The following is a 25285-nucleotide window of genomic DNA, read 5'->3' as shown; positions in this document are numbered from 1 at the left end:
ACTATTTCTTCTTCTGTTCCTTTTTGCTTTCCAGTCTGTACGCTGACACATTGATGAAACCCACAGCCTTCTCATCCTGGGGTAAGAGAAAGGAAAGCACCAATTAAAACAGAGCAGCACTTCACACCCTGATTGGCTCCACTTGCTGCTACTCATATATAAAGCGGCAGCCCAGGAATGCTGAACAGGTTTCTACTACAGTTGCCAACAGAAAGAAAGGGAAAGCTGTAGGAACCACAGGCTGCTCCTAACCTTCCATGGGCAAGCTATAAAGCAAAGAAGGGGAGCTTGCAGACCGCCAGATGTTGCGGGACCACAGCTCCCGTCATCCATGATCATAGAGATGCAGCCAGCTCCCATGGGCATGGTCTTCAACTTGCATTGAAACTGACCAGTTGCAACCTGGATGCAACTAGCAATAGCAGAGAACGAATCATTTTGTGTTTTTTAGAATGTAATTTTATGTTGTGAACTGCCCTGGAGATACATTGATAAGCTGGGGGCAAATGTGCTCCAAACTGCTCCACTCAGGATTGCAGACAATGTTTTGGTGGTTGGTGGATCAGTTGTCACTTCCTGCTACTCCTATAGCATAGTTGCCCATCTCTGTACATTGTATCTTGAATGTTGTATAGGACACTGTCTGCTCTGTAAGAAGAGAGGGAGGCAGGCAGGCAAAAACATTGGGGCCAGCTCCAGTCAGACTGCTCCCTCCCCTGACCAATTTTATGTTTTATAGCGTTCATTTGCTTTAGTATTTTAACACTGTAAGCCATTTTGGGTGCCTAGGCAGAAAGGCGGTATTAGAAAGTATTACATAAATACATAAATAAATAAGAAGGAAAAATTGTATTTTTTTCTTTGGAGCTCTCAGATTTGCGCAAAACCAGAAAACCACAGAGGTGTGTGCTGGGAATTTACACTTGCCCAACTGTGTGCTTTTGCGCACTTCCTTGGCAGGGGGGGCAGGGGAAAGTGTATGTGCTGCATCAGCACTTAATTGGAATAAAGGAGTCAACAAATCAGAAGGCAGGGACAAACACAAAAGTGAACATCTACTGATATGAACAAAAAAGACAGAAGTTGCTCCTCATATACAAGTTCAAATATGTGTGGACTATTCCATTCTAATTCAAATGGGGGGAAAGTAGATTAACAGCTTGAACGTGGACAGATGCTCTGTTGTGGTGACGACAACAACAACCAACAGGGCAACCCTTTGGTGATCCATGACTCTCTGAAATACTTAGCGACCTAGGATGCACTCACGTTGGGGTTGCTGTACCAGTAGAGGGATTGACCCTTCAGCACGAACCAAAACCGCTTCCATTTCTGGGCCATGAAGCCCCCGTGGTCTTTCTTCTTAAGGAGCCAGCCATCGCAGTCCACCTGCCCCAGATCCTGGCAGGAGATTCGGCGGCGACTCAGTCGGGTTGCCATTCCTCAACACAAGCGGGGGGTGGGGGTGTCATTATGACAAAAAGGAAGGACAGGATGCAAAACGCAATTCACTAAAAGAAATCAGGCTCATAGTATACAGTTTGCAATTTTTCCACCACAAGCACTTTTTTAAAAAAACGTTTGCTGACTTAGGGAGGCATTTATAGAAGGGCCAAGAGCAACCCATCCTTCTAGGGATGCAGCTTTGGTCGCCATAGGTTTAAAGCACATTAAACAGCACTTGAAACAAAAAGCACTTGAACAGCCAAGGCTTCCCGTAAAGGATCCTGGAAACTGTAGTTTAACTCCCACAGAGCTACAGCATGTTTCTCTGGAGAAAGCATCAAGCTTTAAATGTATACAGTGTGGGTATGAGTTTGGCCTACATATCCCATATGACGAGGCAAGAGGAATCTGCAACAAAATGTTGCAGTGTAGAATGTGCCTCTTCAGGGTTCCAGGTGTCACATCCCCTGCCTCAGGGACCCAGGGACGGCAGGAGAAGGACTCCGATTCAGACAAACTGAAATCTGTGTGCATGACACTTTACAAAGAACAGGACTGCCAATTTCAAGCACAATCCCATTTCTTTTCATTATTTCCTTGCTTCACCTTCTCCTGTTGCCTCTAGAATTGTGGCTTCCTCATTACGCCAGACCAGTATTCACCAACCTGGTGCCCTCCAGATAGCAGGTCCCTATCTGCAAGGGACTTGGAGGATGACCCTGTAACCTCACTGCCGCTCCACAATATGCAGCTGTAGAATCTACCACGGGCCCTTTAAAGATTGCATTCAGCTCTCTCAAGGGGGCAGGAGCCTCTGGAAGGGAAGGCTCTGCTAGTCTTTATAATTCTTCAGATAACTGTGGGACAACATTCCCCATGCGTGGCTGTAAGCAGCTCTGGCAATCAGCTGATCAACCACGAGGGCAAACATGGGTCACCTGGTATCATGTCAAGAGACTGACCACCCACCTGTCAAACTTGGCCCGAGGGGAACATAAAAGTTCCCCCCTCCCTTGTCTGGTGAATGGTGGCACACAAAAAAGAACTGTTCTCCTCCTCCTTCTAACCATGATATATTTGTGAACATGTTACACAGCTTTAGCATAGGCTGAAATGCTTGTAATATCAAAGGATGATTTGATGTTACTGGTCCTCACCTTTTTGTTTTCGTCGATATTCAACACTGCCCTGAAAGGAATCGAGGGGGAGAAAAGCAATTTATCAGGATCTGCAAGAATAGCTGAGTGTTCCTGTTGCTGGTGCCAGCCACCCCACATCACAATAAACAGTGAGTGGGGGAAATCACACTACAATTCAGTAGAAACGCAAACTCACAGCTTTACAATTTGTTTAAGACTGGTTCGAGGGGGGGGGGGGACTCACCAAATAGCAGCATTTGTTAAGAAATCATAGGATTGATATGGATTGTGGCTAACATGTCTACGTAGCTTTAAAAACGATCAACCATCTATCCCACACTTTTTATGCATTTCCCTGTCACTTTTCTAGCCACAAAAACCTGTTTCGTTTGTAAAGTGAATTTGTTGCACCAGAGCAATAGGGTGCTTTGTTCCACTTTAATTGCGGAAGCCCAAATTTACAGTATGTAAATTGCTCCTGCAAAATGCTGACAGTCAGGGATTGCTCCTGCTGAATTAGTTTACATTTTTGTTTCTATTGCATCAGCCATTCAGGGAGGCCTTTTTATACCTGAAGCCAAAGGGTCTAAATAAAACATAGAAATAAGCAAAACACGATACAACTCTCACCTCTTTGGAAGAATCTGCAGATCCCAGCCCTCTGATTCCTCTGACAAACCCATTCTCAGGGGTTGTGGAGTCTTCCGATTCAAGTTCCAAGGTACTGGGTCTGGCAGGGGAAGCAGCACCAGGGGATCTGGATCCTTCAGGGTCGACCCTGACAAGGTTCTCACCTTCCAGCACAGGTTCAGCAAATGCACCTGGAAGAACAAGTCAAAAACCCAAACCAAAGCTCATCAATTAATCAGTCTGGAAAAAGGTTTCACACCAGAAGGATTTACAGTGGTACCTCAGGTTACATACGCTTCAGGTTACATACGCTTCAGGTTACAGACTCCGCTAACCCAGAAATAGTGCTTCAGGTTAAGAACTTTGCTTCAGGATGAGAACAGAAATCGTGCTTCGGCGGCACGGTGGCCCCGTTAGCTAAAGTGGTGCTTCAGGTTAAGAACAGTTTCAGGTTAAGAACGGACTTCCGGAACGAATTAAGTACTTAACCCGAGGTACCACTGTTTTTGTTCATTAGATACTTAAAAACCCACCTTTCTGTGCACTTGTCCTCAACAAGTCAGTTTGCAACAGTTATAAATACATCAATAATCCCATAACAGCATAGCAGCAAACAATATTCTGAAGTTCTAAACTATGAAAACAACCCCGATCTATGTGGGGTTCCACTTGAGCCTGGTGTTAGTGCAGAATGATGCAGCATGACTACTGACTGAGAGGAGTGAGATCCTGTCTGCATGTAACGTGTTAATTCAGACACTTGACTGGCAATTTGTAACCGGGACAAGTTCAAGTTATTACTATTAGTATATAAAATCCTTAGCAACTAGGGACCAGCTGACTTGGAAGATCACCTTACCCTATGTATGCCCACACGAACACTTTGACCCGTGGAACTTGTACAATTTCCACATGATGTTCATTCTGCACTTGAAAAACACCAATCTTTCAGTGTAGTAGTTACTACCCGCTGGAACTCCCTGCCCATTGACATTAAGTAGGAATTTTGTTCCTTTCAGTGCCTGCTAAAAGCATTTGTTTAGGCAAGTATACCCTGACACGTAAAGGTGACATGTATTTTAATCTATAATTTTAGTTCATAAAGTTTATTTTTAACCACTGATTTTACTCATATTTTGATCTTTCTTTTCCTGAAAAAACATTGTCTTTAACTTTTATTTTTATTGACAATTCAATGTATATCTTATATTCTTTGTAAACTGCTTATTTGAAATTAATCACTATATAGTATAGATAAAATACACAGCCTCAGATGCTGATCTCAAAGTTTGGGCAGGTTTGTGTACAGCTGTAAGCCAACCTCCAGAGCCTCAAATCGTCAAGCTGGCACCCTTCAAGTGCTGGCTGGGGCAGATTTGAGTTAAAAGCTTTAGAGTGAAGATTGCTCTAAATGGATTGGAACCAGGTTAACACCACAGCCTTAAATTAGGCCTGGGAACAAATAGACAATTTAAACGGGAACATAATAGGCATAATGTGGTCTAAATGCCTAACTCCAACAAGCTTTCTAGCTGCCACATTCTGCACCAGTTGTCATTTCTTTGTTGTGAGTAGTGTGCATGACAGCAATCTAGCCTGTATGTAAGCAAAGCACGCCTGAGGCCTCTACACTCCAGAGAAGGCCACAGGTAATGAGCCAGCCCAAGCTGATAAGAAGCTTCGTTAAAAATGTTCAAATGGTGAGAGGACTGCAGCCCAGTGGCAGAACAGCTGCTCTGCATGCAGAAAGTTCCTGGTTTAGTACCTAGATCAGTGTTTCCCAAGCTTGGGTCTCCAGCTGTTTTTGGACTACAACTCTCATCATCCCTAGCTAGCAAGACAGGGATGATGGGAATTGTAGTCCAAAAACAGCTGGAGACCAGAGTATGGGAAACACTGACCTAGACTCTCCAGTAGGGCATCAAATGTCCCCTGTCCGAAGTCCCAGAGTGTCACAGCCAGTCAGTGAGAAAATGCTATGCTCTTGCTCCATGTAAGGCAGGGATGGCCAAACTTGGCCACCAGCTGTTTTGGGACTACAACTCCCATCATCCCTAGCTAACAGGACCAGTGGTCAGGGATTATGGGAATTGTAGTCCCAAAACAGCTGGAGGGCCGAGTTTGGCCATCACTGATGTAAGGCATCTTCTTGCCTTTGATCATCCCTGACCGCTGGCTAGGCTGGCTGCAACTGATGGGAGATGGAGTCCAGCATCAGTGTGTCCACCACCAGCAAGCCAATGTCCAAATCCTTACCTGCCCCAGAATGTTCTTCTAGAGAGCTGTCCGAATGCCATGAATTGGTTGCTTCCTGCTCCTCTTCATCAGCAGGGAGACCTAGAAGAAAATCCGGTCTCCCATCCACCTCAGCAGTCATGCTTTTAAAGGAGAAAAGAAAGAAAACAAAACAAACTTGGAGCTCTATCTTTCATAGCAGCTGTGCACTGTTTACCAGAACTTCAGATCCCAGTTGTCTGGCACTTCAGCCACAAGGAGGAGTCCAGCAAATGCCGATTTGGCAGCAAAACATGCTGGGACCCAGACAGCTACAGAGCTGGATGTTTGCCCCTGCCTTCTCCCTTGCCCTTCTTCCCTTAACACCACACCTTGAGAGATATTGGCTCTCCATATCTCTCTCTCTCTCTCTCTCTCTCTCTCTCTCTCTCTCTCTCTCACACACACACACACACACACACACACACACACACACACACAGCTATTCTCCCTAACCACCAGAAATCTAGGACAGGCAGAATCACTAGATTCCAAGGCAATTTGCAGTAGATCAGTAATTGTTTTGTTTTGTTTTACAACCATTTGCTTAAAACAGCAGCAACAACAAAATACTTGCCCTTCCAAATTAGGTTACTGAAAGGAAGAACATTTGAGGGTGGGGGAACCAGGAGTAGATTCATGGGTGAAAACTAAGATTAGTTCTGGTCCCAAAAAGAAATTCTTGAGCAGTGTGTGTGCTCTGAAGCATTAAAATCCTCAATTCTCTCAAGGTTCTAGCAAAATTCAAACAAGAATGGTTATGCCCTGTGCTTTTTCCCCCCTGGGACACACACAGGGTTATGCATACCCCTAAACATTTTGTGAATCTTTGTCCTTTTGTCCTTTTACTGTATTTATTTTCCCCAATTTAAACTATAAACTGGTGATTTTCTTGAGTCAATATGAGAGTGCCCCTAAATATATTTTTTTTAGAAAAAAAGCACTGGTTATGCCTGAGAATCATAGAATTGTAGAGTTGGAAGGGACCCCAAGGGTCATCTAGCCCAACCTCGAGCAGTGCAAAAAATCTCAGCTAAAGAATCCATGACAGATGGCCATCCAACCTCTGCTTAAAAGGAAGGAGAGTCCACCACCTTCCGAAGGAGTCTGTTCCACTGTCAAACGGCTCTTCCTGACGTTTAGTCAGAATCTCCTTTCTTGTAACTTGAAGCCATTGGTTCAAGTCCTACCCTCTAGGGCAGGAGAAAACAAGCTTGCTCCATCTTCCAAGCAACAGCCCTCAAGATAGCCCTCCCTGCAGCATGAGATCACAAAGGGATTTTCTAAGTACCTCTGCCCCTAGTTTCTGCTGAGCGAGAGGCCAAGAGGATGGAAAATATTTTATTCTTGGGATGTTTAAACTTGGACAGACCTTGGCTTGCGCAACAGGAAGGGGGAAAGGTCACTAATTTAATTCAAGAGATACTCCATCTGCGCGTTGAACCAGAGAATGCCCCCTCTCTGGGCAAGTTCCAGCATGACCCTTTGCAGTTTCGTTCCCACTGAAAGTATGAGTACAGTGTGACATCATCAGAACTCACTGAGTCGCAGATTTTGCTACAGCTTCTAAGTCAAGTCCACAGAACCCTGGGGGTAATCCAGTGAAGCTGAAGAAGTTGGGAGATTCAGGACAGAGAAAATGAAGGGCATCCTCACAAAATGTCTATTTATACAGAATTTGCTCCCACGGGATGCAGTGATGACCCACCAACTTAGGGCACTTCTGGAGTGTCGCCATTTTGGGGCGGCATTTGACCACATACTAGCAAATTCGAGATGAGCATTTAAAGCTGATTCGTACAGCAAACTTGCTGCCCACCACCCCACCCCCCAGCACAAAAAATACCACACTTTATGTGATAGGGAAAGCAATCCTTGATGGACCAGACCCACAGTCCACATGTCAATATCTACATAGCACAGTAGTGGGCCCGAAACCCTAAAATCCCCAGAAATGTTGGATTCCTAACCTGGAAGTCGAAGAACCAAAACTAGTCGCAGACTCATCACTGTGCAAGCTCAGGGGTTCCACAACATCGAACAAACCTTCCAGCACCTATGGAACGAACAGACAAAAGTCACCTATCTGTTACAGTCAAGGGGACAGTCTACACTGTGCCTTCGGTATATTGTTGAGATGTTGCTTTCGCCTTTCCATTGGGTCGGAAATGACACTCCAGGGGAGTCGTAAAAAAAAAAAAAGCCTGACAAGGAAGGACGAGCAAATTAGTCACAGTTTTATTTGGAAATGTGAGATTACTAAGACTCTGAAGCACTTGAATTTCCTTTTTGCTCACTTCAGAGTAAGCAACCCATAGCTGCAAAGATACGGTCTAAGGAGACCACTCCAGCTCTGCTTCATCCAATGCTGAAGACACACCTCTTTACCTGGCCTTTGACACCTGAGGTGCATATTTTTAGGACCCACCTTCTTTCTGTGATTTTAAGCTGTTTTGAACCATTTCTAATATTGTTACCCACCCTGGGACCTTAGGTTGAAGGGAGGGAAATAAATAACAATAATAACGGTAATGATGATAAGCAGCGGTAGGTCTGGCTCTAGAAGCTCTCGTCAGGACTTATACAGGGAGTAATCAGATAAACACCCCTAGAATCATAAAAGGGTAGAGTTGGAAGGGACCTTGAGGTGGTCCAACCTCTTACAATGCAGGTATCTCAACAAAATCATATATGACAGGTGGCCACCCATCCTCTCCTTAAAAACTCCAGGGAAGGAGGGAATGCATAACCTCCTTTCCAGGAGGCTCCTATGCCAAAAAATGGAGGTGTAGTTAGTCCAGGATCTGAGAAGCTGCTAGCTGATGTTCAGTGGTTTACCACATGGGGCAGCTTCACAGAGATCTCAGGAGGTCCTCAGGTGCTTGTTCTAGGCTGGAATATGTCCCTGAATAGGGATAATGCCTCTTGCATGCCTGGGTGCAGGATGGAGGTATATGGAGGTGCAAAAACCTTAGACTTTCCTGTAGATTGAACGTTGCCTACTGTACAATGTAAGAGTCCTGTCCTTTGCTTCACCCATGTTTGCCTCTGGCCTCACCCACCACTGGGAAGCAGCTCTCCAGAGCGGTACCCACAGGGAAATGTGGCCTTTATGCTGTTCTAGGCCTCGCTTACCTTCTGCTGTAGAGGAGAAGACTCAGGGGAACTGGGAGTCCCTGGGGAAACGAGTGGTATTTTCTTCAGCACCAAAGTCACCTGACTTGATGTCTCAAGAAGCTTCTTCACCAGATTCATCCGCGTCCAGCCCACCTATATGGTGGACAGATTGTCTTGCCTTTAATGATATTTTTTAGCTTCAAAGTGCTTTTCTTTAAGTTTCACATTTTTCAACATTCTTTTATTTGAAATATTTTTGTATTTATCTAGCTATCTACGCTATTATTTGGTGATGAGCCGATGTAGAAAGGCAGTTTGCAAATACTGTAAATAAAAACAACAATTGTCAAATAAATTAAGCGAGGGCTGCAAAATTCAGGGCTTGGGCACATCTTATTTTAACACTGGTGACGGAACAGCAACAGGCTAGATTAGTCATATGCTTCACCTGCACTAGACATTTAAAGAGGTATCATACCACTTTAAACAGCCATGACTTCCCTCAAAGAATCCTCACTAAGGGTGCTGAGTTGTTAGGAGGCCTCTGTGCCCTCCACAAAGCTACAATTCCCAGAGTTCCCTGGGGAGAGGGCTTGATTGTTATACCACATACTGTTAAACTTCAGCAACGAAACATCATGGGCCAATCCTGCTCCAACACATCAGCACCACTCCTCACCCCATATCCACTGCCTCAGGTGGCTGCCTCACAGCCCCACTGCCTAATGATAAGGCTGGCCCTATGCAAAAACCCTGGGATGAAAACACTGACGGAACTGGCAATATTCATAAACCAGTAAAAAACCCCAAAACATTTCAGTGTGCCAGCATACTCTGTCAGTGATCTTAAAGGAATTTCAAAGGGAGTGGGGGGCTCCAGGAGCAAATGGAAGAATTGCAATTCCTGAAGTTTGATCTATTCATTTGGGTCTCAATAGAGATAATAGTTTCCTTTCCCATTCAAAGGTTAGTTAACTCAGCATTGCCAGAGTTGATTGTTTTATCACCTCTCCGGGCTGTTGTAGAGGACCACCCTGCTTATCTTGCACACATTCTAGCTCAAACCAAACTTCCACTATCTGTACTGTTTGCATTTCAGGTCCTTCTCTCCTCTGCTTACTCCACGTGCAACACTAGCCACTCTGCATCCATCCATCTGCAACTGAGGATTACACTTCATACGCCTGCTGAACTTCTAGCCCCTGAATGCTTGTGCAATGTTAAAATGTATTAGTCTTAAGATGCCAGAAGATCATTTGTTGATTTTGGCAAGCACTAGGCACTTAAGATTTATTTTTAAAACTGTTACTGACGTGTCACACAATTAATTAACTTTCTATGTACCCTTAGGCTCCCTCGCCACCACAATATTTCTAGCTACAGGCCTGAGCTGCTGCACTCACCAGTTGCTAGCTGCAAATTTACCTATAGGAGGCAACCAATTGCCATTTTTAAGAAGGTGAAGCACGGATAGCCTATTTTGTTCTCTGCAAATTTGTCTGAAACCTGGATGGCTTTGAAAGAGGATTAGACAAATTCATGGGGGATAAAGGCATCAACAGCTACTAGCCATGACTGCTATGCTCTGCCTCCACGACTTTCTATCACTACCACCAAACCCACATCAAAACAAGACAAGGCAGTCAAGCAGCAGCATCACAGGAGGAAAATCTGAGCCTGGCATTAATGAAGACCCATCGAATTTAGCTGCAACCCACCACAGTAGCCAACTTAGCATCCTACTTAGTCCTGCCCCAGTAGTCAGCCACGGAGCCAAATAAGGAAGAGGCCCACACTTACCACCACCTGGTTGTTGACTTGCACTATCTCGTCCCCCGGAAGGATCCCGCTGCTGCAGTGCTCAGCCGGGGACTGGAAGGGAGCAACACGTGCAACAAACAAGCAAGCAAACAAACAAACAAGGTCAAGATCTCCTTTGCTGGAAGGGAGAAGGAAGCAACTTGGACACTCTCACTCTTCGACAAATCCAAGTAAGCAGCTTTCTTGGACAGTGAAAGTTGAGACTGTGGGAGGGCTGGGGAGTTGCTGCAGAGGGGATTAAGTATTAACTTCAAGCTCTGACCTTTGGGGTAATTCCTGCTCAGCAAGGAGGCAAAGGAATGAAGAAACTAGCTGGGCTGAACAGCGTGCGCGCACGCACACACACACACACGCGCCAAGGTTTTGGCCAAGCTTCGGATGACGCAGAGTCACTGCCGAGGGGGAGAAAGCAAAGCAGGTGGGCTAAGCCACGTTCTGCCTGGCACAATCTGAGGAAGAAATATGAGCTCCCCCACCTCTAGATGAGTTGCTAGGTTTCCCACACGGGCTCATTTTAGAGACCTGAAGTCACTGTGGTGGGGCAGGGCAGGGCACTATTTTAGTACCTAAGTTAATGCTCCCTTCTTCCCTATGGGAAAACCCAGAGTGCGTTTCAAGGCGACCTGCTTATGCATTCATCCTGATTTGTTGTGAGGAGATGAGGTGATGCTGGCTATGAACATTTATGCCAGTTGGTTCACAGGGAGGACAGATGACGTTGCACCAAAAATCCCAAACTTTCCAGTGCATTTTCCTTAGTGTGAAAAGTCTGAGGTTTCAGGGAAGCAAGTTTGTTGCGCAAGACCTCCCACAGTCAACTATAATTGTGCATCTTCAATTTGCCAGCATGAAACCGAATCCCTGTGAAATATAGTGACAGTCTGGGAATGCCCCTAAGACACAAATAACCCCCTGTATCTTCTTTCTGACTCACCTCTGGGGCAGTTCCCGATATGAAATGGAGACAGGTGGGTGAGGACTTAATCTCAATGCCCTGCAGAGGAAAAGATGTAGTAGACATGGTCACTGAGATGGTGGCAGAAGAGATCTTAGCTCAGTAAAAGAGCATTAACTATGCACACAAAAATTGCCTGGTTCAGTTCCCAGCAATGCTAGGCTGGGCTGGGAAAGACCCGTATCTGAGGCTTTGGAGACCCATAAATATTCACATAGTTATCCCTCCATGGAGTTCGAGGTGGCACACATGGTTTTCCCTCTCCCCATTTTCATCCACACAGCAACCCCTGAAGTAGGCTAGGTTAAAAGACAGTAACTGGCCCAAGGTCACCCAATGAGCTTCATGGCCGAGTAGTGATTTGAACCCTGGTTTCCCAGCCTGACTCAGTATAAGGCATCTTGCTATATCAGCAGAATAAGAGTTGTAGTTCAGCAGCCGAGCACCTGCTTTTGCATGCAGAAGTTTGCAGGTGGAATCCCCAGTATCTCTGGTTAAAAGGATCAGTTTGCAGAACAGACAATGATGGGCTTAACTGACTAGAAGCCTGTCTTGGGGGGGGGGCAGACAGCATGAGCCCTGGGGTTTTTGCACTGACACCCAGATCTCCTGTCCTTTCTTCTCTATAATCTTTGTTTTGTTTAAAAACACCTCTTGTTTACAGGGCAGCTAGGTGTGCTTAGAGAACAGTAACAGTGAAGCTCCAGCTGTCTTAATTTGCCCAGAAGCAATTTTATGTCATGGGTTCACTGCTTTTAAGTACCCAACAACATCCCTGCCTGACTCTGTTTAAGACAACTTAAAGGGAGGAGGGAGAAGAGTTCATTCACCCTGTCTGTGATGAAGGTCAACATTCTTTCAATAAAGGACAATTATTCTGGGGGCTTCCAGGTTGCAGGAGAGGGACCTGACATTTTACTTTGCCAACCCAGCTTTGACAGACTTACATAAACAGGGAAGGCCATACAGCTCAGGGCCAGAGCACCTGCCTTGCATGCAAAAGGTTCTGAGTTCAATTCCTGGCATCTCCAGGTAGGGCTGAGAAAGACTCCCTGCCTGACACACTCAAGAGGCGCTGCCAGTCAGTACAGATAAAGCTGAGCAGTGCAAAATGCTGTTTAGCTGTATCATGTTGCTTTGTGGGACTTTCCCATCCCCTCCGGTAGGTAAGTAAATGCTAGTTGTTGTGATTATTATTTATTATTGATTTCCTGCTCCTGTTTCTTATTTCATGTTGGAGCAACCAAAAATCACACCCGCCTTTATAAGTGCTGGATATGCACTTTATAACTGTGGGTGGGGGCTTTGCACTCATCAGCTCTTTTGCCTGCGACGGCCTTGCAAAATAAAATAAAAATAAAAATAGCCTGGCAGGCTCACCAGACTGTCCTCTGGACCTGCTGCCACAAGTTCCACTGTCTCCAAGATGGCAGTTCGATGCAGGAGTTCAACTGGACTGTAATTCAAGATGTGCTCGCAGATTCCTGAGATGTGTCTGCCCTGCAGGGCGCAAAGAGGGGAAAACTCACTCTTTTAGAAGAAGCCAGGTGGATTATGAACCTTCTGACAGAGGTAAGAACATATGCAATTGGAGGCACAAGATCCTCCTAGATCTTCCCCTACCCCAATTTTTTAAAAATGCATTTGCTAACCGGGAGGTTACATGCACACCATAAATTTATAGCACATTTACAGCACTTTCATGGTCGTGGCTTCCCCCAAGGAATCCTGGGAACTCACTGAGCTACAATTCCCAGGACACTTAACAAACTGCATTTTCCAGGGTTCTTAGTGAGAATCAACATGCTTTAAATGTATGGTGTGGATGTGACCTGGGTCAGGAAACAAGATGCAGACCAGTCTCCTGCTATTTCCCAAATGGGATAAATATGGTTTTGATGCCGCTTACTCCATCATAAAACTATGCTATTTACCTAGATTACGACAAGTGTTCAATTTTGAAAGAAAAATAATTGTTCCCAGTCCACTCTCTCCATACTATTCAGTTTTTTTAAAATATATAAATCAATAGGTTGTTTCAGGCTTCCACAATGTGGTGCGCTCTAGATGTTGCTGGACTCCAACTTCCATCAGCTAGCATGGCCGATGGTCATGGATGATGGGAGTTATAGTCCATCAACATCTAGAAGGCATCATATCAACTACAGTGGTACCTCAAGTTACAAACGCCTCAGGTTACAAATGGTTCAGGTTACAAACTCCGCTAACCTGGAAGAGTTGAGAACTTTTCCCCAGCATGAGAACGGAAATTGTGTGCCGGCAGCGCAGCGGCAGCAAGAGGCCCCATTAGCGAAAGCGCGCCTCTAGTTAAGAACAGTTTCAGGTTAAGAACGGACCTCTGGAATGAATTAAGTTCGTAACTAGGGGTACCACTGTACTCTGGTCCTACAGAACGATCTAGTTTAGCTGTTTTATCTGTATCTAGTAAACAAAAGCAAAACTTTGAAACTGTCAAGCTTGGAGTTGGCATGCATTCATCATCCCTAATGAACTTAAGAAATGGGAAATATGCTGTTTTGGAACATTTTCTGCTGTACATCCCTGGTGTGCACAAGTCCAGAACAGAGGCGATGGACACATTTCTCATGCCAGTAAAACATACTTGGCCATCTGAGGGGGCTTGTGTACTTGACAATGTCCAATTTAGATTAAAGGGACCTGAACATCCCACCCCCCAAAAAATAGCTGTCAGCCCAAGAATTTAAAGCAAGATTCCACATCAGGCCTCATCTCATAGCACATTCCATCCGCAGATTGCAGTACTTACAATCAGTAAAATCCGGTCCTCCCTCTCAGACACAGTGCAGTCCTGCAAGTACAAAGAAAACCAAGCTAGACTCTTCAAACTATCCCAGAAACAGGTAAGAACTAGGGTGCTTCCAGATAACCTGTTCACCTGATCATTCATCCTGATTTGTTTGCAGGGAGATTAGACAAGGTTGTTTATTCAATGAGAATCCATTCTTGATTTGTTTATGGGGAGGTTAAATGCTGCTGCATCAAAGCAAGTGTGATCCCACACTTTCCTCTGCATTTACTCATCACTTTGCTTATCATGAAAAGTCTGATCTTTTTGGAGAAGCAGGTTTGTTGCACAAGACCTCTCAATCAACACTAACTGGATAGCTTGAATTCGCCAGTATGCGACTGAAACCCACCCAAAGATAGCAACAGTCTGGAAGCAATTGTTCATTCAGAAACAGCAGGGAGTATCTCTGATTGTACCAGTGACCAGGGAAACAAGCTCACCTGCGCAGGTGCAGTACAGATTGCATGTTAATTCCCTCCAATGCCTACCCCCGCCAGTTGCTTCATCCACACTCCTAACGCTGGGTGCCTCCAGGCGGTCCTTATCTTGCAGGCCCCTACCAGAAACTTAGGTTTGCACAATTAAAGTGCTGGGCCCCAAAGGACTTTCTGCAGTTAGGGAAGTGATGGGGAAATGCACCAAAATGTGTGGATGAACAAATGATCAACAGGAAGATGTGTAGACAAGCCTGCAAGGAAATCAGGATGAATGTCCATTGTCAGATAACTGCCTTGTAAACAAATCAGAAGAACACTCAGTAAAGGCTGGGCATATTCCAACTACCATGCAAGTTTTGTGCAAGCAAATCAAGCTGAATGCTAAGCAAATAGAATATCTGGAGGAGCCATGAGAATGGTGGGTAATGGCTACTAGATCCTAGGTTTGGCTCAGCTTCCTTCTAGGGCAACAAGGGATGGATATATTTTCCACATGGCGTACCACTGATCATATTCCCTGCAGCATTAAAAACACACACAGAAAAATAAGAACACCATTAATGCATTTCAGGGGCTTTTTTGGTGTGAGAGAGACTAAAACAGTTTTCCAAAATCTGGTGGCCTCCAGATGTTTTGGTATATAACATCCATCAGCCCAGTCCAGCACAACTGTAGTTCAAAATACAATCTAGAGGTTGAGGAAAGCTGTACTATAGAGGACAGCTCTGTCTTTTCATCTGCTATCCACAACTAAGGCAAGTCTCATCAAGCTGTGCACACATGGCATCTTAAATGTGCACAAGCGTGCATCTGCATGCGTGTGCATTGGAGGCAAGTTGCCCTGAGGGATCTGGCTTTCAGCTATGACAGCCAGAAAGATTGTGCAGTCATCAATCATGTGTGTTCCACTCAATGGTATTCCAGGATCAAGAAAGATCACACTAGGGCATCTTATCTTCAAACACTGACCTTCCCCCAGTTAACGTAGGGCATTAGGTTCCAAGTAATGCCATGCACACATCTCAGAGGGAGGTACACATTCCACAAAATGATGTGTTTTTGGATGCAATTATACTGGAGGTAAAATGACTATTTACTGTTCTGCTCACCACATGCTGATCCAATGGATTTTTAAAATATCCCCTTAGATCCCCCCTTAAAAAGAGAGAGAGAAAGTGCACTAGTTAGAGTGCTGGACTAGGACCTGGGAGACCAGAGTTAAAAACCCCAAACAGCCACGAAGCTCATATCCCAGCTTTCCTCCAAGGAGCTCAAAGTGGAACAAACAGTTCTCCCTCTCCTCATCTCATCCTCATAACAACCCTGTAAGGTAGGCCAGACTGAGAGAAAAATGACTGGCCCAAGATAACCCAGTGAGCTTCACTGCTGAGTGAGGAATTTGAACGTGTGTCTCCCAGGTCCTAGTGCAACTCCACTCTAACCACTACACCATACTGGCTCTCATACATGCATCCAGCAAAAGGGCAAAATGGAGACAATGCATTATCAGGGACAGGCACCAGAATTCAGAGACTGTTCCAGTAAAATAGAGACAGTTTGAAGATATAACAATCCAGCACTGCAGCACAATTAGAAGGAGTCTTGAGATGTCTTTAAAATACAGACATTAAGTTTTAAAGTCTCTGCCCCCTTCTCCAACATGCACCACCCTCAGGCTCCCAGGCTCAAGCCCCAAGTCTCAGGACCAGAGACTCAGATTTCCCAGCAAATACTAATGACAGGAACCCAACTACACAAACAAAACAAATACTTGTGGGAAGTGGGGAAGGGAAAAAAGGAAGAGAGTGAAAAGCAGAGTACTAAGAGACGCTATGAAAGAATATGAAATTTTCAGAATACACGCATCTAAGTCCTACCCTACAGGCTGGAGATGGTTTGCAGATCACAGCTGAATGAAGACCTTCTCCCACCACATTCCCAGCTTCCCTTCCCATCTGTCAAAATGAGTTGGGCACATTCTTCTTTCCTGGTCATTTGTATGTTTTTTTATCTTAAAAGCACTATAGAACGAACAATACAGGCTGCATGCCCACCATATATTTAAAGCACACCCACTCCATGGATCCTGTGAACTGTAATTTACCCTTCACACAGCTACAATTCCCTTACCAAATTACAGTCCCCAGGATTCTTGGTGTGTGTGTGTGCTTTAAATGTGCTTCAAATGTACAGGGTGTATACAGCCCTAAAAAGATACAATCTCTCTCCTCTCTCTCTCTCTCTCTCTCTCTCTCTCTCTCTCTCACACACACACACACACACACACACAGCCTTTGCTTCAAAATGCCATAAAATATCATTCACCCGGTAGGGCACCCCTAAATATCAAATGGTTTTAGTAGAGGTAAAACATTTCCACTTATAATACTACAATGGGGGGGGGGGGACTCACCTCACGTTTCTAGCTACTTCTACTTAGATAAAGAAGCCAAATTCTTTAGTTTCTTCTGCAACATGGCACACCTTGTCAGGCCCCTCCCCTCCGCTCCCAGCTCTTTTAAGAAATCTATAGCATGGAGCTTTTGACAATTTCTTGCTATTACGACCTTCACACTTTCCTTCCTTTCCTTTCCCATGCTCTCGTCTAGAGCTGGCGGGATTTTCCAGTAGGACCATTTGTCATCAAGTCCCTCCAGCTCATTCCACAGATTCCATCGCAGAAGGTCACACAGAGAAGGAACATTTTACAAAGAAGCTACCTATCGCTGTGCCTACCTGTAAAAGCTTCCCTGAAGAGACTTTCTCTCTGTCTCCCCTCAGCGCATATGCTTCCTTTCACTGGGCTACATCCAACTAAAAATGGAGATTCCCCAAACTCAGCTATCCAGCCCTGACCCCGATCCCAAAGCGTGACTCACTGGATTATTTCTACAAAAAACAAGTCGCTCCCTCACCCCCGTCCAGTTTTGTTTACCTCGCTCTTCTCGGTCTCACTCCTCCCACCCATTTCTGGTCAGCTGCCATTTCCCTCAGTTCATTCAAGTTCAGAATAGGGTGTCTCATTCTCTGTCAGCCATCAATGAGCCACAGAGCTTGGCACCTTACAACCCACAGATGGATGGCCTCTCTGACCCAAACATGGGGGCAACCATCTTTCTGGAGCAGCGTATCTTTAAAGTACACTCAAAACATGTTCTTTTTCTCAAAGAATTCTGGGCCCTGTAGTTTACCCCTCCCAGAGTTAAAATTCCCAGAAACCCTTAACAAACTACAGGGCCCAGAATTCTTTGAGGGGGGGGGAAACGTACTTTGAATGTGCTTTAAAGGTGTAGTACGTACACAGCCTTTATTTCCTTTCTGAACAGTTTCCTAGGAAACACCCTAAACTAAGGGATTAACAATAGAAACATCAATCCAATTTCAAATCCAACACAAACACAGACCGGGAGAAGAATCTCCACTTAAAAGGCTTGTTGAAAAAGGAAGGTTTTTTGAAAACATTGAAATGACAATGGAGACAGCACTTGTCTCATGTGTTGTGGAAGGGAGTTCCGAAGGATTGACCCAGTTCTTACATCATAAAACAAACCTCCTGATGCAATAGTATCTGCAGGAGGCTCATTAAACTTCAGGCCAATTTGCAGACTGTTTCTTAACACAGCTCAGCTATGTACATACAATATATTTAAAGCACTTTCTCTCAAAAAGATTAATGGGAACTGTTGTTTAGCACCATAGAGCTATAGTTTCCAGCACCCTTAAACTACAGTTCTCAACATTCTTGGGGGCAGGTTTTAAATGTATGGTGTTTATACAACCTCAGTTTTGAAATCACACCAAACCGCAGTTAATGAAGTTTCCCTATCGATTACTATTGTTGTTATTCAAACTTACAGCCCACTTTTCCTCATAAGCATAAACTCCAAATGAGTTACAGTTTAACACACAAACAAAAACACTTCACACAAAGTCCAAAAAACAAAATAAAGGACCATAGTAATTTCTTCCAATTACTATAACAGCAAACAAAAGCAGATCACAGAAACACTTAAAAGATAGCTAGATAGAAAGGAGAAAAGAAAATTCATAGCCATGCATGTTCTGTTTAAAACACCAAAAAGAATAAAGAACCACAGCCTCCTTAGGGAAGGTACAGTATTTCACAATTAGGTTCTTCAACTGGGTAAGACACTCTTTGAACCACATTTGGCACTCAGAATAAGGCCTCAGGCACCAAATGGAGAATACACACAGGGACACCTAAATGAAGGAGGTGCTATAGTGTGGGTGCCTGAAATGATAAACCATAGTTCGGTCTGCTACTCCTCCCCTGAAACAGGCATGCCAAACATACCGAAAATGAAATCATAGTTTGATCACCTGTACACCGAGAGGCTCAAATCAGGATATGTGTTCTAACCTATGGTGCACTGTCCAAATGGAGCGAAGGAAATCAATATTAAATTGCCTTTCTGTGTGTTGGTGGGAAAGAATTTGGGACATACGGAGGAAGTCTTACGAACGTTCTCGACAATGTAACTGGATCACAACTCATCATGTCCCAGGGTGAGGCTTCAGTTAAGTATGTGGCCATGGTGTGGGAGCATAAGACCAGCTCAAGAGGCACAAAAATAAAACCAGCTTCAATTTCACCAAACCACATGATAGTCTGGGTGTGTCCTGCATATGGGGAAAGCCTGTGATAAGGTGCATCCTCATCTGTGGCGAGCCGTCAGCAAATCGTCATAGGGTACAGCACGTATTTGGGGAAAACATCTGTCCAACACCTCCTAAAGCATGCTGAATTATGAATTCTTCACATAGTGTTGGAAAGTCCACAACCTCCTGTGGACCAAACTCATTTCAAGTCAAGCATTCAGCTCATGGGAAGCCTGCAAACAGGATCTGAGCACACCAAATCAGCAGGGCTTTTCCTACTTGTGATTCCCAGCAACTGGATTCAGCAGCATAGAGGTGGTTTCAGTTTCTGGAGTCACAGCACAACCTGCATCTATAAAGCCTATGGCCCCTAAAACATGTAAGGCCAGCTTGCTAGGAGTGAGAAAGGACTAGAGAAGACCCAACATAGCCAGCACACCCAAATCACTTGCCTTGCCATTGCAGGGCAGCTAATCACCTCTGGATAGTAGTACAAAGATTTATGGCAGTCAAAGACCCATGGAAGAGGCCACTGGACATTCTGGCCTTTAGAATACTTTCAGCTGGTGGCACAAATAGGCACTTATTCTCTCAGAGAGCACCAAAGCTAAGCTTCCCAGAAAACACACATTATAGGCATTGTCTTTGAACAACTTACCGCTTTCATAATCTCTGCTAGATCTCCACACAGCCAGATGATGTCTTTGCTGGCTGAAAAATCGTTAAGGTGGGAGAAGAGATACCTGCAAGAAAAGATCAATGAGCCTGCTTCCTACATGCCAATACCTCCTACTAGATACTCAGAGATCCCATTTTAATACCATTTCTGTCTACTCTCCACCTGACTTTGGTATTACAGGTAAGTAATACAGCACTGAAAAGAGAAACACGGCAAGAATAAACAATACTGTGCTAAACAAACCATCAGTCTGACATGGTATATAGCAGCTTCCTATGTTCTCATAGACAGTCTGAAAAACCGCTAACATCTGGCTCCAATTTGGCTCTCAGAAAAATGGCCTCCTACTTGATTATGCAGAGCTCTGGCACTGGCCCAGCAGCCAGTGGGTGTTTGAAGCTGAACACAGGACCTCCAATTTCCCTTGGTACCTTTTCTCTCAGACCAAAGGGATGAAGACACAAGCTCAAGGTTCACTCCCTATCTCCCCTTGGGTTCAGAACTCTACAAGTGAATCATCATTTAAACACTCCCAAACCCTTTCCATTCCACACACCCATCTCCCTTAAATCTGCATGAAACCTTTCCCCTTTCCAGCCCTTTTATACTATTTTCCTCCAGGCCATTAGGTTAATTCAGTGTACAGACTACCTCCCTCCACTGCCCCAAAGTAGACAACAAGAAGCAGTATCTGTGTGTGGGAAACATTTGGCCTTCTGGATGTTCCCACCAGCCACAACAAGCATACCCAATAGCCAAGAATGATAGAAACCATAGTTCAGCAACATCTGGAGGGCCAAAGGTTCCCACACCTGGTCTACACCAATGGGGTCTGTGACAAAACACTGCAGAGTGGAATTCTACTGTTCAGGATCCCAGCCACTCCACTCCATTCCATTCCATCTCCCAACTTGTTTTCCGTTCTCCCCCAAGAACCAGTCAGTGTTCCAGGACCACAGAGTATTACTCAGTCCTCATCTGACTGTTTGGGAGGTTCATTCACAAACAGACAGCTTTGCTCTTTTGGATGGCAGGTGCCATTTCCATGACATAAACAGAACCCACAGCCTGAACATTAGAAATAAAGGGAATGGAGAAGATGATCATGACAATCTTTACCTGTTGAGCCATAAGAAGAGACCCTTTGCAGCGCCAATCAACTCCACCACACAGCCCAGGAGGTCTGAGGAGGGTTTCTCCATAGTGTATCCGTCGTAGGTGCTAACTTTCCTTCGGCTCAGGATGAAGGTTTCAATCGTCCTTACAATGCCTTGCAGCTTCTCAGTCAGCACCTGCAGGTTGGTCGTTGCCAGGTCATAGTTCTAGGGAGAGGGAAACAAGCCCAGCTACCCTCACTAATGGAAACAAAGGCTTGTATACAGCAAAGTTTCACTCAAAGTAGGGGGGTGGGATTTGGTTCAGTTCACATTTAAAGGAGAAATTAAACCAAATTCGCACTTTTCAAAATGAGAACTCAAGCACAGCCATGCTTTGAAACTGACACGTCTCTTAACTTTGCAGTGCAGTTTCCCAGCTAAATAATGCTTACAAAAAAATACATATATGAAGGGAAAACATGCAGAAAAAGGAAGATATCAGTGAAAATAACGTACAAAAATGCATTATATTAGGAGAAACTGCTCGCAAAAATAGGTGGTCACAACTGCATAACTGTACAACTGTGTTTAGTGTTGCATGAAAATGCTGGAGATTTTTTTTATGAAGACACATAAACAGAGAAGATTGATGGAAGAGATCTGTGTGAGAGACAGACTGGAGCGATTGATTAAAAAAGAGAAAATTCATAGTACAAAGGCTAGTCTAAATAATAAAGTTTTCAAAAGAAAGAAGGGAGGGAAGGTTCCCCCCTGAATCTCCATAAGGCAGGGCCTGCCGCGCTAAAGGTTTGCTCCCTAGTGGAAGGTCAACTGAATCTCATGGGTGGAACCACCTTAACGGCCCTGTCATAAGTTGAGGTGGAATATAAGGAATCAGATGGTCCTTAAAGTACTTCAGAGGCCCAAGTTGTTGAGGAATTTGTGAGCTGCACTGAGGTTCACAGCCATGTGCTCACCAATACGCAGAGCTGCTCCACAGCTTCCAGAAGCAGCTCCTGATGGCCAACGCGCCTCATGCCCAGATCCTCCAGGTCCCGATACGACAGATGAAGCAGTCCCTTCCCAGTCAGGCCCCACGTCTCAAAGGGATAGTCTTGTAACACCGGATCCAAACCTAAACGCAGGAGAGGAAAGCATTTGATCCTCTTTCTTTCATGAAACTGGCCCAGAAGTTTTGGAAAGAGCCATAGATCAATGGCAGGGCACTTGCTTGGCATGCAGAAGGCCCCAGGCTCAACCTTTGGCATCTTCAGTTAGGAGGTGGGTGGGGAACCATTTTTTTTAAAGCCCAGGGATCCTTTTTGGGTAACCATGCAAGGGTCACATGCCAGTGGTAGGCTGAAAAGTGGCAGGAGCAATGAATGTCATTTTTACTTTTGCATAGTAGGTTAGTTTCCAAATACACTCACACAGCCCCCCCCCCGCCCCCCCATCTTCCATCCAGGCATGCAAGAAGCATTATCTGAGTTCTATGACTCTGTTTTCTACAGCTGATAACAAATTTGGCAAGGCTTACAGAATCTCATATTTTAACTTTGAAATCACATGTTTGGGGGAGTCTTGGGAAGGGAGCAGAAGAGAGAAAGACGTAGTCAAACATCATGCGGCCACAAATATTTTTATGGCTTTGGTTTCTTCCCCAAAATCAGAGATGGGGAAGCTGTCCCCCTCAAAATCTAGTGCGACTACAACTCCCATCATCCCTGACTGTTGGCCATGCTTTGGGAGGTGGGGGTGGCCGATAGGAGTTGGAGTCAAACAGCAGATGAATTAGCAGCTGTGATTTTTTTGCCTTTGCTGGTTGTTGCATTTTAAATTGCAATGACCCGCACTGAAATCAGTAGTGAGGAGGACATTAATTCTTTAAACTAACATTTCTACAAGGCCAAGGTTCCACGTCCCTGCCCTAAATCTAATTACCATATTTTTCGCTCTATAGGACACACTTTTCCCCCTCCAAAAATGAAGGGGAAATTTGTGTGCGTCCTATGGAGCGAATGCAGGCTTTCACTGAAGCCTGGAGAGCAAGAGGGGTCAGTGCGCACCGACTCCTCTCGCTCTCCAGGCTTCAGGCAGCTATCTGCAAGCCTTTGGAACACTCCGAAGGCTTGCGGATGGCAGCCTGAAGCCCGGGGAGCGCAGCGCTAACTGCCGCTGCACTCCCCAGGCGTCAGGCAGCTATCCACAAGCCTTCTGAGCCTGGCAGGAGTTCCCTCCGCGCTCCGAAGGGTTGCGGATAGCCTGTTCTGGGGGCTGGGGTCGGGGGAAGCCCCCGTCCCCAGCCCCGCAAGCTCCGGGAGTGGCGGCGAGGTTGCGCGCAATCTCGCCGCCTCTCCTGGATGTGTTCTGGGGGCTGGGGTCAGGGGTCAGGGGAAGCTCGGGCTTCCCCCACCCCGGCCCCGCGGCTAAAAATGAAGCCGCTCGCAACCTCTCCCGGCTGAAGAGTTTGCGCATGGCTAAAGAGGAAGCCAAGACAGCCAGCGGGATGGATCCCGCTCGCTGTCTTGGCTTCTTTGCTCTTTGGGGCTGGGGGGGGGGAATAAATTTTTCCCCCTTTATTCCCCCCCTAAAAACTAGGTGCGCCCTATAGTCCGGTGCGCCCTATAGAACGAAAAATACAAATTACAGCTGTTTTATTTTAAATGGTTGTGACCTGTCCTGAGATTATTATTATTATTATTATTAACTACCTTTCATTGTAAGATCTCAGGGCAGGATAAGTGAGAAGTGGGATAGAATGCTGAACTTCATTTGTGGCAACCCACCCTGCAACCTGCTGGTGATAATAATTTATAATAATAATAATTTATTATTTATACCCCACCCATCTGGCTGAGTTTCCCCAGCCACTCTGGGTGGCTCCCAATCGAGTATTAAAAACATACAGATGGCCAAGTAATAAATTGATTAACAGTAACAACATAAATTCTGTAAACAAACACATCTGGAAGACAAGGCTTCTCTATCCCTGTCCTAAATCTAATTAGAATTTTATTTTTGCAAACATGAGGACTTGGCTGATCTCTCTTCCTCTTCCCAGCCACCCCCATAGTTTTCCAATTCTGTTTCCTTCAGGGCCAGATTTAGGTTTGATGAGGCCTTAAGCTACTGAAGGTAATTGGGCCCTTTATATGTCCAGTTGTCCTTTGTCAACAACAAATTGTCACTGTTTTTTGTGTTGAATATATGCTATATCTTAATTCATGGACCCAATAGGTATCTAAAGCCATTTGGACATAACAAATAGGAGCCTACACAACACAAAACACTGTTGCTGTATGTAGGTTTTACTTTATTTGTTTTTTATCTTATATTTTGGAAATGTACACCCAGTGTGTTTTTTTCATTAATTTTTTTTTTCGGGCCCCGAGAGAGTGGGAACCTAAGCTATAGTTTGTTCAGCTTATACGTAAATCTGGCACTGGTTTCCTTGCTCTCCCAGGTCTGCAAATTTGGAAAGAGAAGCCAGAAGAGGGCAAAGGAGGAGGAGAAAGCCATGTCCGACAGCTACTTCCAGATCCTTTCCTTACCTCTCCAGTCAACACATGGAAAAATCAGGCATGTTGTGGCAATCACAACACTGTTTGGGGGAGTGGCTTCTCCTCCCACTCCGTTGAACACGTAGTAACCGCCCGGCCAGGTAAGAAGGGCCTGCCCTGAGCAGGAATGTGCTTCATTCCTGTGGGCAAAGAGGTCGGCTCTTATTCACTTCTGCCATCTCTGTCATAGTTGCAGTTTTAGCTCAGATTTACACCTCCTGGTTCCTACCAGTTCCTCGAGTATGGGCCAGCCTGGAGTCCCATGAAGGCGCAATAGGCGGATACAGCACCCTCCCAGCAACATACAGCTGTCCGATTTAAAAAGATTCCCCCAAAGTTCAGCTCTCCCTCTCACCTCTCATCCAGGCCACCACCATCTTAGTATTCCAGGTGGAGATGGGATCCATGTTCCAAGCCCTGGCTTAGTCCCTTCTGGGCACTCCTATTCGAGGAATATGTTTCCGTTCCAGGGAAATCACGGATGAAACTCAAGACGCACCTGCAGGTTCCAGCAGGTAACTCCCAGCTGGGTTTCTGGTTGGTCCGCCCACTTGTCACTCGGCAGTAAAGCCCGCCTTCTCTAAAACGTTGGATTCTCTAAGGCAGTTAGTAAATGTTGTTCAGCTGTCCCCCTTTGGGGAATTGGGAAAGGTAGAGGGGGCAGTTCACCCCGGTTCAAA

General features: G+C 45.2%; 1 protein-coding gene across 2 annotated transcripts in view; it reads right to left on the bottom strand.

Annotated features, from left to right (window-relative positions):
* CNKSR1 (connector enhancer of kinase suppressor of Ras 1) overlaps positions 1–25089 on the bottom strand; it is a 32331-nt gene extending 7242 nt beyond the window's left edge. The window contains exons 1-15 of one of the 2 annotated variants that reach the window (XM_083627052.1): positions 24961–25089; positions 22023–22180; positions 21068–21270; positions 19928–20012; positions 14171–14212; positions 12763–12882; positions 11362–11421; positions 10407–10478; positions 8625–8759; positions 7460–7545; positions 5472–5593; positions 3216–3406; positions 2604–2634; positions 1270–1442; positions 3–76 (exon numbers count right to left, since the gene is read on the bottom strand). In XM_083627052.1, the coding sequence (XP_083483178.1) occupies positions 3–76; positions 1270–1442; positions 2604–2634; positions 3216–3406; positions 5472–5593; positions 7460–7545; positions 8625–8759; positions 10407–10478; positions 11362–11421; positions 12763–12882; positions 14171–14212; positions 19928–20012; positions 21068–21270; positions 22023–22180; positions 24961–25012 (1604 nt within the window). In that variant the 5' untranslated portion in view covers positions 25013–25089. Of the gene's footprint in view, positions 1–2; positions 77–1269; positions 1443–2603; positions 2635–3215; positions 3407–5471; positions 5594–7459; positions 7546–8624; positions 8760–10406; positions 10479–11361; positions 11422–12762; positions 12883–14170; positions 14213–17584; positions 17792–19927; positions 20013–21067; positions 21271–22022; positions 22181–24960 lie in introns of those variants that run through there. The other variant, XM_083627053.1, reaches the window with a different exon arrangement.
* Between the last annotated feature and the right edge of the window lie 196 nt (positions 25090–25285).

Source organism: Podarcis filfolensis (genome assembly GCF_964270895.1).
Source record: "Podarcis filfolensis genome assembly, chromosome: 8".
NCBI lineage: Eukaryota > Metazoa > Chordata > Lepidosauria > Squamata > Lacertidae > Podarcis > Podarcis filfolensis.
This window is presented reverse-complemented; position numbering and strand designations above follow the sequence as displayed.